Here is a 15,867-nt window from a genome sequence, read left to right on the forward strand (position 1 = left end):
ATATATATATCGTTTATAACTTTTATTGAAATAACGGTTAGTTCTAAAACTTTGGCATCTGGTTTGTATCGTTAAGCACTTCGTTTGAGCCGAGAATGTGAGTTCGATAACGCGTAGTTTATTTTTTATGTAAAAAAAAAAAAAACTGTAAATTATTGTTAATATTTTGGGAGCGGGGGGGGGGGGGGTTATTGTTTCTATCCATTGATAATTCCGATGCCTTTTGTTCTAAGCTGTGCATGGCTTGCACTGGCACTAAATCAGCTGCGATTGTAGGGATCTTGCTGCTGAGCGCATACCTTCTGCAACAAACAGTCCGCACTTTCTGACTTCCTTTTCTTCAAAGAGTAAGAAGAAATGATCACCGCAGTGTGGTGCGATCACCTCAAGCGCGACTTGCAGGCCATGTATTCTCGGAGACGCCTCTTTCTGGTATTTCCGAAGGGAGAAGTTGGACATGTGCCCAGCTTTAATCGAAACTTGAGCGCGTGCTCCCGTAACCTTTGACTGCCGAAGAAAGTTCTCCTCGAGCATAAATACCTGTGATACGCTAAAGCGCGCCGGGAGGGAGCTTACAGAGCGTGCAATTGTTTCTATCCTTAGGTCTAGCACGATTTATGTCTGGTTGGGCATTCGACTGTCTGCTTTGTTTCGTCTGTTTGCTTTCTTTTTCGTTCGCCTCACAATTACTAGTTAACTGGAATATTCCGCTGGCGCCTTCGTGTATATTCTTTCTTGTATAGTCCTCTTTTTTACACAATTTATTTTAAGATTTTATGACCGCGTTTTGTATAGAGCATATTCCTATATTTTTTGTTTTGTTTTGTTATATGTTGATACCGTAAACGACATAATTTTCGCGAATTTCGCGAATCGCCCGCAATTCGCGAAAAATAGGGCCCGCAAACAAATTTTCGAAAAATGTAAACACATTGGAATCTATATTGAGATCCCATCGCATCGCGAAAAAGAGAACCCGCGAATTATTCCAAAACTTTAGCTATGACCTAAATCGAGAAATATTGAGCCTGCGAAAAATAAGTCGTTTACAGCATCTACATTTGTTAATAATGGTTTTGTGCTGGTGTATCTTGGAGACATGAGACTAGTCAATCTCTTTTAAGCAGCTTTTTGTTTTCTCCATTGTCCCTACCAGCCTTGTGTTTTTATTTTGTGGAAAATAAGGATTATTATTATTATTGTTAGATCCTTAGTTGGATCCAAACTAGATTATGTTCTGGTTGTTTGGAACGGCATTTTTAAAACTAACAGTTTATCTGTCGAGCGAGTACAAAACGAGTTTATTTCTATCTTTAAATATCGTTACTTTGAGAAAGGTTCGCAATTGTTTAAACGTTGTGTGTAAATCGCAACTCGTCTGCTTGTTGAGCCTGCAGCAGCGTGGGGCGAAGGCAGATCTGTTGTTTTTGTTTGAGACCCTGCACGTCTTTATTAACACTCCCAACCGTCTGTTTGAAGTGAGCCTTAGTGTTCCACGTGTGCCTAGACGGCTTCAGTGATCTTTTTATATAGCTCAACATTTTAGCCACTTACACCTTATCCAAAAATCGGCTGAATGTTTTAACCACTACCCTGATACAATTGATATATTTAACTCATTCGGGAGATTGCTCGGAAACGATGTTCGAAACTTCCTCTTGCAAGAAAATGGCTAATCACTTGAAGGGTTGATGTTTGTCAGTACGATATTCAAGTATTAGGTTTTTACTGTAACATCTGATGATGTCTTTGTTTTGTGCTTTTGAATACCCGTGTTGATTTGAGTGTTTTCGTACTTCCCAATATTTTCAGTTTCAGACTGGTGAAGGGGGGGCGCTGCGAGCGGTGGTCGGAGGCGGACGTGTGTCGCGTCGGCTCCGCGTTACTGTGCTCATTTGTGCGGTGTTTCTGGCTCTATTTTCTTGAAAGTGGTGTCAAAGTGTCCGGCTCGTCGAGAGGAACTCATCGATATCGGTGGTGAGTCATTCCATCGATTTATTGGGACTTTACGGACTTGGAAAGGTGGTGACGGCGAGGCGGGGGCAGTTAGGCCTAACCGAGTACGGGAAGGTAGGCCTAACACCGGCGTGGTGGCGACGGAGGTGCAAGGGGACGGCATGGAGGCTGATGTCGGCCGGAATGCTGGGAATATGGTCGTGGAAGTGCCCGGAGAAGAATTGGATCCGGAGGATTGTGCGGGTTGGATGAAAGTGCGCACGAATGGAAGATCGGACGGCTCTGCGGAGGCTAGACCTAATTCCCATGTGGCCAGGCGGGTGATAGAGAGAATAGAGAGGGGAGCCAAGATGCCGAGGGTATTGCCCCGGGAGGCCATTAAGGTGATCATGAGGCCAAGAGGAGGTCTGGATCTGTCCAGGGTGTCTATCGTGAAAGTGATGTGTGCGATTGGCAAGGCGGCGCGTGTGGAGATGGAGGATATGGGCAAGGATACGTTATGCCCGAATGTTCAACAGAACATTGTGGTGGTGTGCACTGAGGATGAACAGCGGGCTAGGAGATATGCGAACGTGGAGGTGTTGGTGGTGGAAGGGAAGAGCTTCGAGACGAAGGCGTACGTGGCGGCTCCGTATGGGACGACGAAGGGAGTCATCAGAGGTGTGCCGTTGGAGCATTCGGCGGAGGACATTGACAGGAACGTGGTGGGCCCGAGGAATCCTACTGCGACGGCGACACAGCGCATTGGATCGTCGGCTACGGTCATTGTGGTCTTTGAAGGTGAAGTGGTGCCAAGACAAGTGTATTATGGTGGAGGAGTTTTGAGATGTTCTTTGTATAGGAAGCATTTTGAGGTCTGTTTTGTGTGTGGGGGGGTAGGACATCGCTCGGATGTCTGCCCTACCCCGGAGATGAAGCGGTGTATGGGGTGTGGGGTTAGTGGGCAACAGGAGCACGAGTGCACCCCTAGGTGCAAGCTATGTGGGGGACAACACGTGACCGGGGATAGGGTGTGTAGGAATAGGTTCCGCACACCGTATATTGTACGGAAAAGGTTGTGGGAACGTAAAGAGTTGGATCATGAGTCGAGAGGGGGCTCCCTTTCCGGTGCAGGGGCTCTGAGGGGAGAAGATTTTCCGGACTTGGGAGGGTCCAGGTCGGTTTCGAGGGAAAGGGGGGATAGTAGGTCGAGGAGTAGGAGCAGAGGGGAGGAAAGACAGGTGTCATGGGCACAGGTGGTGAAGTCGGATGATGAGGAGATGGAAAAGCTCAGGGAGGATAATAGGCGGCAGGCCGGGGAGATCATGGAGCTGAGGAAGGAGAACAAAGGGCTGATGGAGAAGGTTGAGGAGCTCACCGGGGTTATTAAGCAATTGGCGGCTAAGGTGGAGAAGATTGCGGCGGAGGGGGAGCCTTCTCATCTGGGGGCGCCACCGGCTAAGAGAAAGAGTGCGGGGGGTGGAGGTGGTAGTGATGTGTCGGGAATGGAGAAGCAGATAATAGATTTGAATGAGAGGGTGGTGCGGCAGGAGGGAGGGTTGAGGAAGGTGAATGAGAAGTTGGATGAGGTGGCAAGGGTTGTCATGGGGATTGAGTCGTTCTCAACACAATGGAAGAAGTAGTTAAGGTTTGGGTTTCGAATTGCAATGGATACAAGGGCAGGAAGGCGGTGCTTCAGCAATATGTGCAGGCGGCAGAGGAGAAGCCGGATGTCATTATGTTACAGGAGGTGGGGCCGAATGATGTGGGGCTTTCGGGATACGTGGCCTATGGGGTGAAGGTAGTGTCAAAGGGGGGTAGGAGGGGTGTTTGTACGTTGGTTAGACGGGGGTTGCCGGTGGTGGAAGGGAAGTTGGAGGGGGAGAAGAATGTGGGGTTTCTGGCCTTGGAGGTGGTGTTTGGCAAGAGTGGTGTTTGTTTGTGTAATGTGTACAACAGCCCAAAGTATGGGAGGCAGAGGTTTGGGAAACTTTTCAGGGAATGTGTGAGATGGGCTGGGGATGGGGGCCTGGTGGTGGCTGGGGATTTCAATGCGAGACATCAGGAGTTTGGGTATGTGGACAACACGGCTAAGGGGAGGAATTTGTTGAGGGACTCAGAGGATGTAGGCTTGATTTTGGTGTCGGATTCTCGGCATCCCACGTTGATGGCTAAGACGGCGGTGCAGAGAGAGACGATGCCGGATTTGGCTTTTGTTAGGGGGGTAGATGTGGAGTGGAGAAATACGGGCATGGATTTGGGCAGTGATCACAGGGTAGTAGAGGTTTTGGTACATTTGGAGGGCAGAAGAAAGGGGAAGAGGAGGCACAAGGTGGTGGATTGGGGCGCCTTTAGGAGGGGTGGTGATATGGGGGGGGTTGTCGATGTGAAGGGGTGGTCTGAGGCAGTTGTAAAAGCGGCGAGGGAAGCGAGTAGAGAGGTGGAGGTGGATGCAGAGTTGGAGGGGGAATTGGATAGCAGGTTGGTAGGTTTGATGGAGGCGAAGGAGGCGTTGTATCGCAGGTGGAGGGAACATAGGGGTAATAGGAGGTTGCGGAAGAGGGTAGCGGAGATGAATAGAGAAATTGCAAGGTACAGTGAAGAACTGGCGAGGCAGCAGTGGGACGATGTGTGCGTAAGGGCGGGAGGTAGGTTGCAGATGGGGGAAACATGGAGGTTGTTAAGGCATTTATTGGATGGGACGCGGACTCGTAGTTATCAAAGGGGAAGGTTAGGTGAGGCTCTGTATGGAGCTAGGAAGGAATTGGGGGAGGAGGGGTTTAGGAGGGCTCTGATGGACAAGTACCTTCCTAGGGTGGGGGGAGTGAATTTTCCGGGCTATAAGGGGGAGGTGAATGAGGATCTGGATAGGGCTGTGGAGACGTGGGAAGTGAGGGCGGCGTTGCAGAGGGTGAAAACGAGGTCTGCGTCAGGGCCGGATGGGGTTAGTAACAATATGCTGCGTAACTTGGGGGAAGAAGCTGTTGAGGTGCTCACGGGGCTGTTTAATAGGTGTTGGGAGAGCGGGGAGGTGCCTGAAGAATGGAAAACGGCTAGGATGGTGTTGTTGGCTAAGCCGAATAAACCGGTGGGGGTGCAGAATTTGAGACCGATTTCGCTTACGTCGTGTGTTGGTAAGGTTTTGGAGCACGTGGTATTGCGAAGGTGGAATAATTTTCTGGAAGGGAGGGGGGTGTTTAGTGATACTATAATAATAATAATAATAATCTTTATTTTGTTGGGTGTCCAAAAACAGCACAAGGCCTAAATAGTGGTACACCGCTCGTCATTAAGGATACATGCAGGCAACAAAACAAGGTCGTGACTATGTACAAATAATTGACTCAAGCCTATGTCGAAAAACAATCAGGTCGCTAAAGATATCTACAGCAGATTGATCCAGTTTGTTAAATTCAAGTTGCATTCTTGTTAGTGGTGACGCGACATTCAAAGCAGACGGGTAAAAAGGACTTTGAAATCGATTGGACCGCAAGGGAGCATGAAAACAGACAGTGCTTAACAAAAGTGGTGAGTCAACAGCACCGTTTACAACCTTATGTAAAAACATTAGATCACGTAATCGTCTTCTATCGAGTAACGTACACAACCCAAGTTTTTTAAGTAATTGTTCGTAGCTGTAGTAGCAAGTACGGTCGAAATATCTGTCGTAAATTATGCCTATGAAGCGTTTTTGAACACGCTCCATACAGCATGATGCAGTGAGGTTAATGCAGTTCCATACAGAAGAAGCATACTCCAGCTTCGTACGCACTAGGCAACAAAATAAACGCACAAGACAAACAGGCGAAGAAAACTTTCTCGTGAAACGAGATATCGCCCCAAGGTTTCTAAAAGAGGCGTTGCAGATAGTTAAAACGTGATGATTAAAATTTAACGATGAATCAATAAAAATTCCAAGATCACGAGTGACGGAGACTCGGGTGATGACGCTGCCACCTATTGTGTAGGAAAATGCAAGCGAATCACGCTTTCTAGTGAGAGACATTGTTCTTGTTTTTTGTTCGTTCAGTGGAAGATAATTCTTTGCACACCACTGTGAAATTTGCAATGCGTCCTCCTGAAGAAGTACGCAATCGGAGTGAGATTGTACACGTCGAAACAGTTTGATGTCATCCGCATACAAGAGCACTTTTGAATTTTTCGCACAGAGCGAAATGTCATTCACAAACATCAAAAATAATAGTGGACCCAGGTTGCTTCCTTGGGGTACTCCAGAAGGCGATGAAAAATAATCGGACATGGATCCTGACACACGAACATAATTTGTACGACATGTAAGATAACTTTTGAACCATTGGCAGTAAGTATGTTCGGATTTAGGGAGGGGTTGTGTGCACAGGATGCAATGTTGTTACTTAAGCATGAGGTTGTGCAGTCGAGGAAAGTGGGGGTTGTGTTGGGATTGGATCTCAAGAGTGCCTTTGATAGGGTGCAGCATTCGGCCATATTAGAAAGAATGTCGGAGTTGGGGTTGGGGAAGAGGAGCTATGAGTATGTGAGGAGCTTCTTGACTGGGAGGAGCGCGGAATTGGTTGCTGGGGAGTACGAGGTTGGGAAGAGGGGGTTGGGATGTATAGGTACGCCGCAAGGCGCGGTTATCTCGCCGATGTTGTTTAATTTGGTCATGGCAAAGGTGGGGAAGAGGTTAACGAGAGAAGGGATCGGTCACTCCATTTATGCGGATGACTTGACGTTGTGGTGTGTTGGTAAGGGCGTGGAGGAGACTAGAGATACGTTGCAACGAGGGATTGATGCTATTGAGGAAGAGTTGGCGGGTACAGGGTTGGAGTGCAGTCATGAGAAGTCGGCGTATGTTGTGGTGGGGCCGAGGAGTAGGAGATGGCAGGATGTGGAGTTGAGGGCGAATGGGGGAATGATACCTAGAGTTAAGGAGCTGAGAGTGTTGGGACTGTGGTTACAGGAGGCTAGGGGTAATGGCGTGATGTTGGATAAGTTGCAAAGGAAGGTCGGGGCAGCGATGCAGATGGTTAGGAGGGTGGCTAGTAGGAGGAGGGGTATGAAGGAGGAGAGTGTTTTGAGGCTGGTGCAGGCTTTTGGGATGAGCCACATCGCGTATGTGGCTGGGTATCTGAAGTGGGGGGTGACGGAGAAAGGGAAGATTAATGCTCTGATACGTAGGATATATAAGGCGGCGATTGGGTTGCTGGCATGTACTAGCACGGAGATGATGGAGCGATTGGGTGTGCATAATACATTGGAAGAGGTGATAGAAGCGCAGAGGATCTCGCAGACGGAGAGGTTGAGGGGGTCTGCGGTGGGGCGTAGGGTGTTGAGCAGGGTGGGGGTGGGTGCTGAGGCTGGCAGGGGGGGATTGGAAAGGATTAAGGATGAGGACATGAGGAGGTTGAGGGTTAGGCCGGTGCCGAGGCACATGCATCCGGAACGGGATAAGGGACGTAGGCAGGCAAGGGCGCAGGCGCTGTATAGGCTCTATGGGAAGGAGGAGGGTAGTGTTTATGTGGACGGAGCTTTTGATGGGGACCGGGGGGTGGCTGTGGTTGTGGCGGGTAAAGATGGTAGGGTGGTTACAGCGTCGGGATTGAGATGTGACAGTGCGGAAGAAGTTGAGGAGGTGGCGGTTGCAATGGCAATTTCTATCGAGGGTGTAGGGAAGGTATTTAGTGATGCAATGGGGGTTGTCAGGCGCTTCATGAATGGAACGGTGAGTGAGAGGGCTAAGAGGTTGATCAGTGTGAAGGGACAAGTGGAACTAATATGGAGCCCTGCACATGAGGTGGGGAATGATATGGCCGACTGCTGCGCCCGAGGACTCTTAGGCCGGGCTTCGCAGGAGGGGTCGTATGTGCCGGTGGGTTATGGAGAGTATCTTGAATGTTGCAGACGGGATAGGAGGAGGTTCCCGGAACCTCACAAGGATTTGTGTCGGGAGGATGCGGTGCTTTTTAGGCAGTTGCAGGTGATGTGTGTGTATACCCCGGTGTTGGGGAGACATGTGGACCCAGGGAATTTTGAGAGTGACTTGTGCAGGGTATGTAAGGACAGTCGGGCAACGCTGCAGCATATTGTGTGGGACTGTGAACAACGGGGGCATGAGGCATCGGGGACCCAGGACTGGCCGGAGGACTTCAAGGATGGTGTGATGTGTGTGGACTTGGAGGGACAAAGGGGTTTCGCCCAGCGAACCCGGCGCTTGCTTCACCGGCAGACTGTGCGTAGGTGTGTCGGTGAAGGGGTGACGGAGGGGTAGGGGTTTTCGCAGGACCAATAAAGAGGTTTTCCACCACCACCACCAGACTGTTGAACTACGTTCCCGTTCTGCACTAGTATGTATGTGTGATTTTGCTTGTATTTTTTTTTAATTGTGTCAGCACTAAGACCGATTGGTTGTTCCTGGACACTATACTGAACACCGACAGATTCTTCTTCTTCGCATTAATACTATTATTAATTTATTTCATGTCCCACATCTTCCTTGAGAACAAGCATCAGTCCATTCCCCCTCATTCATTTTATGGAGTGCCCTCATAACGGGTCTTTAAGGAAACATGTTTATATAAAAAAATAATAGCAAGAATGGAACAAAAAGAGGGGAGAGAACTAAGCCTAGCTCAACAACAAAAAGGTACGTAACTATTGTTAAAGGGTGGACGGCCTAAAATGAGCTACAAAAAAGAACGCACAGAAAGGAAAAAAAAAATGAAGACCGGGAATGGAAGGAGGAGTAGAAGACGCGTGACCACAGCATAATCATAACCAACGGCGTCAGCCGGTGATGTAGCGCCGGGGCGACAAAAAGGGGTCGTAATGTTTGTTAGTCGTTCCTACTCCAGATAATGTTGTAACGCCATCCTGTTCTGTCTAGCAGCTCTCTCTCTTTTCCCCCCCTCCCACATCCTCCCCTCCCCTTTTTCTTTGTGGAGCTATAAATCTTGTTGAACTGCTCGCGGTGATGTCTGTTGCATCACGAGCGAGAATAAGCGAGTCCTTATGAAAGTAACCTCCCCTTCTCTCCCTCTCCATTCTCTTCTCGCGTTTCTTTTCCTTTTTTTTTTTTCTTTTCTGGGGGTACGTTGCTTAGGTGTGCTTGAGCACGTGCACTCGGGCATTTAGGTGTTGCCCGACCACAGTGCGCTGAGCATCTTCCCGTGCGCGGGAGCGAACCTCAATTGGTTTACGAACCTCCAAAGAGAATTTTGTCGCGCAGTTCAATCCTCGTTGTCTACTTTAATGGTTCCCACTCAGTGCATTGCGACTTCCGGCTCGAACCTTACGCGGTTTGAGCTTTTGCGGAAAACCATACTCAACCAATCAAGTTTGCACGCAGAGTAAATAATAACAAAGTAAATAAAGCTCTAATAAAGATTTGTACGAAAACGCCGTTAGCAGCTAGCTTGGAGATTGGGTTTAGTAATGCACTAGTAAGGGCCAGGGGAAAACCACAAACAAATGCCGCCAGCAAGCCCTAAAGAGATATTTATTCTGGGGAGAGGTTGATTTTAATCTCGCCGCGCCATCTCTTCTGCAGTGGAGAAACGCCCGGCCAGTCGCCGCGCTGGCGTATATGGAGTTGGCGGGGGCAGCTACAGTCCGTCAGAGAGAGCAGCACAAACAGCCTCGCTGCACCTCCCCAGGGCCTCCGGTCAACGAGGAGGAAGGCGGGTGCAGAGACATTTCGTGCCAGAGCTTTCTAGGATTCCTCCTCTCCTATTGCACACAAAGGCAACGTCAGAAGACGTTAGCTCAGACCTCTGCTTGGCGCTTTGTGGGCAGCGGGCGCTTGATCTTTCGCAGAGCCAGATTGGATGCGAATGGGTTTCTTATCTTAAATTGAACTAGCTGAGTAAGCTTATATATATATATATATGTGTGTGTGTGTGTGGAAAAAGCTATTTCGTAGGACGACGAAAAGTGTATAGGGAGGTAAACGTACCTCGAAGATTTCAGTGGAGTTTTATTACATGTTGGTCGACGTTTCGGCCTTTTCCATCTCATGTCCAGCCTTGAAAAATGTCTGTCTTAGGCCGAAGCGTCGACCAACACGCAATAAAACTCCACTAAAATCTTCGAGGTACGTTTACTCTCTTTATATATATATATCAGGGTGTCGAACCGGAACCGAACCGAACCGAAAAACCGGAACCGAACCGGTATTTTTTCCGGAACTGAACCCGAACCCGAACCGTTATATTGTTATCGCGCTGAACCCGAACCGGAACTGAACCGGAAAAAAATAACGGTTACCGGCTCATGTCAAAACGGTTCGGCCACGCGCTGTTGACAATGAATGTGCTATCAATGCCATTTGTTTTTATAGTGCCGTCAACTGACACACACCTCCCTTACATATTTTTCTTCTCCACTCAGTCTTAGGAATATAAACGCTGCATCCATGAATCTTGACATAGGAACCAGTATTGCGCTGGTCGCGGCTTCCACGGAAGAAAAAGAATTGAAAGGCAATGCAAAAAAAAAAAAAAAAAATCGCGTTACGTGATTTTATTTTGTTACAATCTCGTAAATCCTAAATGCTGCTCTGTGCTCATTTCATAACACGTTTCTAGAACGCGCGAGTTCTTGAAGCTTGCTTCCATCGGAATGAGGAAATGAAAAGCTGTGGAGTTTGATAATAATGCATCCGGTTTCGTATAGGCACTTAGAAGCTAACATATTTGTGCGACAGCGAACTCTTCTATTTTAATATTTATCCTATTACGTCCTTCTGGCGTTGCGTTCGGTGAAGTGTTTTTCATATTCCGTATCTTGTTTAATGAAAACTTCTTTAAGGGTCTAATTTGAGTTACCGAAGGCTAGTTCAAATAAAGAGAGCTGTATTTTCTCCCCACTGTTCCTTCAATTGCTTACACGCCGAGGTGGCGGGATAGTTAGCGAGTTCTACTTGTAAGTGGGTTTGTAAGGAGGTCGCGGATTTTACAGCTACTGCGTCGGACCCAATTAGATGAAGTCCGAATGCGTAAACGTCGGTGAGGTAACCTTTGAGTGCACATAAAGAAACCATTCCTGGTAGAAATCCCTGAGCCTTACACTACGATGTATCCCGTTTCGTATGTGCTGATTTCAGATGTTTTATTTGTAATTTATTTTGATGTTGCAATTTGTCATTTATAATTTCCGAACCGGTTCGCGAACCGGTTCGCGGACTGAATTAATCGAACCGGAACTGAACCGGAACAAAATAAATTTACCTGAACCTGAACCGTAACCGAACCCGTATTTTTTTCGGTTCGACACACTGATATATATATATATATATATATATGTTTATTTATTTTTATTTTAATGAGAGGAGAACGCAGTAACGTTCTTGATACAACATCCCCTCCCCCCCCCCCCCCCCAAAAAAAAAAAAAATAAAAGAAGAAAAGAAGTTGCTGTTTTATATAAAAAAACAACGATAGTAGTAAAAAAAGTGTTTGTATACGTTCTGCTCTGCGGCTCATTCAAGTCGTATTAGACAGATTGCTTTGTTGGTCCCCTAGCCCGTTTTTCTTTCTTAAAATGTTGCTGGAATTCGGTTGGGCTTGCTTAAAACAAAGAAGGAAAGTTAATTTTCTCATTTGCTGGCACTTCTCCCGACCTTCCGTATTTTCGGCGTTTGCGGGTTACTTGTGAAAATTTTAACCCACCGTTCTAAACACAGGCCTGGTATTGGGGAGTTTTAGCAGATCGTGTTTCGAAAAACGATATCAGTTCAATATATGGGGGATCGGGGTGCTCGGAACTGGTTTGCTAACTCGCTATTATCATTTATGGGTACTATATACATGACATTTAGGCGTGTTTCAGTACATATCCCGGTTTCCTACGGTTTAAAACTGCCGGTAATGTAAAGAAATTGCAGCGTCACTATTCACGGTTTGAATGTAGAATCCGTTAGCAGCGTCCGAAATCCTAGCCCCCCAGCGATAAAATTGGAAATAATAGTCTCACACGCAGGCTTTCGCGAAAAGAGCGGCTGCGCATAAAACAATATTTTTGCTTTTTACAGCACTCTTGGCATTGGTTTTGTGCTTGGAGGTTCGTGACTATGCATTTCGGACGTTCTTGCACTACGATATCTGTGAAGGTTTCTAAGAAAAACGGAGCCTCGCAAAAAGCGCAACACCCCCTCCCTCCCCCCCCCCCCCCCCCCCTTTTACTGTGCCTTGGGGTCAGTATAAACAAACATGGCGGCGCCCATAGAACAGAGCGGACGCTGGTCTGTATTTTGTTCCCGATAAGCTTATGTAGAAGCGTGGGCTCGAGAAATTGTATTCCGGTGAATACTTGCAATGCCTATTATAATTTTTTAAAAAAGATTGTTTTTGGCATTTGGGGCAACATGCTTCTGCTTGTACATTTGACTCCAGACGCTCTTTAAAAAAATGACAGAGGTATAAAAAGTTATGACAGTAACAGTTTTTCCACCAATATCGGTGATTTAATCGAATGATATGTAGCCACTTTGTGATAGGCGGCGCGCCATTCTCGTTTAGTATGCAATGCGTCCTCAACATGCAGACCTGAACAAACAAAAACTGCAGTCAGACTGCTCGTAAAAAAAGTTAAAAAAAAACAACACATGGTTGCTTGCAGACATGGCGGCAAAAATATCCCCGGACACACGCTAGACGGACGCACGTTTGTTCCATACCTGTGTACATGCTTATAAAAAAATCTCAGCAGACATTTTTTTTTTATCATGATTCATGTGCCAGGACCTGTTTTACAGACAATGAACCTGTCTCAGACAGTAGGGAGTTTTAGGGAACCATTTTTACGCGTCAGATACGGTACTACGGCACGATCTGCGCATGCGCTATACCACAGAACACTCGCACATGCGCAGTTCGTACCGAAGGGCCCCGCCGTACCGTATCCGACGTGTAAAAATGGTTCCCTAAAACTTTCTACTGTCTGCAGACCGTGTTTTGCATGATGCTTTAGCAGACGGACTGCGGTTGCAAGCCGTCAAAGCCTGTACAGTATTACTGCGCGCCATGGTGTCGTAGGCGTTACCGATAGAAAGTAACAAAGTACGTTACTCAGGGACTTGCAAGATAAAAGGAACGCGTTACAGACCCACGTTACTTCAAAAAATAAAAGGAACGCGTTACCGTCACAGATAAAAGGTAACGCATGTTACTTTTTGAGTTTTATTATTTCGTCAACGCTAACAGCGTTCTATTTTTGCGTCAGTGTGTTTGAACATTGGGACAAAGGGCGTGGGCGTTTAGTTTTTCTTTTTTTTTTTTTCTTCTAAAGTGGGACATTTTTCGTGGGGGAAGAACGGGCAAAATTTTGAAGGCATGTGGAATGAGTGCAATAATTAATGACCTTCCGTTTAAAAAATATTTAAAAGAAAAACGTACAGAAACATTGAGGAACAGAATGATGGTGTCCTTTTGGCGCTGTCTCATTAATAATTCCCGTCAGCTCGCAGCTTCCGCTGCGCCTGGACTTCAGGCGAAACGAAGTACAGAGAAACGAAAAGTAATTTCTTTTTAGGCCTATGAAAATAAATGTAACGAGTGACGTAACTACGTTGCCCGCTGCTTGAAATAAGTAACGTAAGTACGTTAGACTGTTTTGAAATGTAACGGGTGCGTTACTACGTTACAGAAAAAAGTAACGCGTTCCCGGTAACGCCATTACTTTTGAAGCGTTACCGCCAACGTTGTTGTGTGCTATATGCCTCATGGTAGGCGGCTGTAAGTTAATGGGGTATCCACACGAAAGGAGAAATCCGCCCCTTTCCTCCGCGGAGTGCGCATCACGTGAGACATACGTCATCCCTTTTTGACGCCTCGCGGCGCCGTTCTCCTCCGTGGCGGAGGCGCGGAGGCTTCGTGCTGTCAGCACGAAAGCTCCGTCGGTGCACGCGGCGGAGCCGGGGACGGAGTTTCCCGGGTTGGTGACGTCACGGCATCCGTCCGCGGAGTTCTCCTTCGTGGGGATACCCCTTATGCAGCGTTGGAGGGTAGTACAACGTTCATTTTCTACCAAGCAGGACGAATATAAGAAAGGAAAAAAAAAAAAAGTACATCGCACCGAAATCATTAAGGCAACTAACAAATGACGACAAAAACTTTTCATTACGGACCTCCTTTTGACCGGACTTCAGAATGTGAAATAGCAATATAAGAGAATGAAAGTTTAACAGAGCGCGCGCAAATTTAATTAAAATATATTTTCTTTTATTAAATGAGAGAATGACGAACTCGACTCGTTTCTGGAACTCTGATTAAGTTCACATTTAGGGAAGGAATCTTGAAGACACTAATCATCACCGAATTTTGCCCGCACATATTAAAACTTTAAGTTTATTACGAACGTTTACACCGTATTTCTTGTTTCACTTTATTTAAGCCCCCTATCGGGAATTTCGTTCGGCTGGGCTAGTCAATGCGCGAAGTTATTAACTGTTCTCAGTTGTGAACTCTCTATGGACGCTTGTGCAACCGTACGCGATTCAAACTGTTATATTTGTTTCTGTTTTTTTTTCTTTCAGCTGTTGCGCTGCTAAATTATTGCAATATGTATTTATTTATTTATATATCTATGTATTATCTTAAGTATTTAACAATACAGCGGCTCTCTATTGAAAGCCATAGCAGGAGTTATATACCTTGTTAAAACACAAAGAAAATAAAGACATGAACGTACAAAAAAGCGGCCCCAGATAATATACTGCTAAGTAACGAAGTCAAAGTTTTAAGTAAAGAAAGCATCACAAAATTATTTTCAAATGATTTGCAGTGAGGTCGTGCCCGATCAAAAATGTAATGTTTGAGAACGTTCTGTTTATATCTCGATTGCTTCATTGATCTTTCGTGGTTTTACCTGTAAGCTCAACATTTTAGTCAAGATCCCCCAGTAACAAATGTGAAACAAGCCCTCCATAATAAAATGCATATATAAGTAAGGTACCCACCCATATATTTTTTGTGGACCAGTCAGGAAGTCAATAAAGGTGACTTCGGTGAAGGCTTAGCGGGTGACGAGCTTAAAAAAAATGTTCCGGTGGAAAGTGAGAACTAAAACGTGCTGTTAGCTCAAAATTAATGAACAGAGTAAAACGATACAGTCTAAAAGAAGTTTGTGCGTCTACTTCCACGCACAACACTCGGACAACCAATCAGCGCAACTTACGGAGGCAGCTCAGCGAATGACGATGACAAAACATCTGCTTAGATAAAAAAACGCAGACTGAGTTGTGACATTACGCAATGCAAGCGTGAGGTTTTGCATTGTGTAACGTCACAACTCAGTCTGCGTTTTTTGGTCTCAACATATGTTTCGGCTTTGTCATTCGCTGAGCTGCCTCCGTAAGTTGCGCTGATTGATTCTCCGAGTGTTGTGCGTGAAAGTAGACGCACAGACTTTTTTTAGAGTGTAGAAACGTCTGACGGGTGGTAGGAGGCTTCAGAAAGATATCCGTATTCGATAAGGCGTGAGCCAATCACACCGTCACGCGCGTTCTGATCAAGCCAGGATTGAATTCACTCGTCTCTTCAACGTGTCGTACGATTCGTCGGACGTTTTGTCATGCGCGCGTCCCATATGTTAAGATGTGCGTCACGGATTGTTGGTCCGACCTCCTGCGATATGACACTGACATTGAGCATAACGCTCGCAGGTTCAACTCATGCTGGGTGACGCCTGGTAGACACAATTTTTTTTAAAGCGACATAAACAATGCGACACGGAAAAGAAATAGAGAAGTCACGCCATCTGCTGTATTTAGTAGGCTGACGTCGTGCCAAATTTAGAAAACGTTGGTCACTTGACGGCCCCATACACTCTAAAAAAAAGTCTGTGCGTCTACTTTCACTCACACCACTGGGAGAGCCAATCACCGCAACTTACGGAGGCAGCTCAGCGAATGACGCTGCCGAAACATATGTTTAGACCAAGAAACGCAGTCTGAGT

General features: G+C 46.5%; 1 protein-coding gene across 1 annotated transcript; it reads left to right on the plus strand.

The window, feature by feature from the left end:
- Nucleotides 1-1,842: 1,842 nt before the first annotated feature.
- On the plus strand, nucleotides 1,843-3,578 carry LOC120839218. Its single transcript, XM_040209473.1, has one exon. The coding sequence runs from the start codon at nucleotides 2,118-2,120 to the stop codon at nucleotides 3,576-3,578; it is 1,461 nt and encodes a 486-aa protein (XP_040065407.1). The 5' UTR covers nucleotides 1,843-2,117.
- The last annotated feature ends 12,289 nt before the right edge of the window (nucleotides 3,579-15,867 follow it).

The sequence above is a fragment of the Ixodes scapularis genome, unplaced genomic scaffold, assembly GCF_016920785.2.
Source record: "Ixodes scapularis isolate PalLabHiFi unplaced genomic scaffold, ASM1692078v2 PGA_scaffold3__209_contigs__length_174095766, whole genome shotgun sequence".
Taxonomy (NCBI): Eukaryota; Metazoa; Arthropoda; class Arachnida; order Ixodida; family Ixodidae; genus Ixodes; species Ixodes scapularis.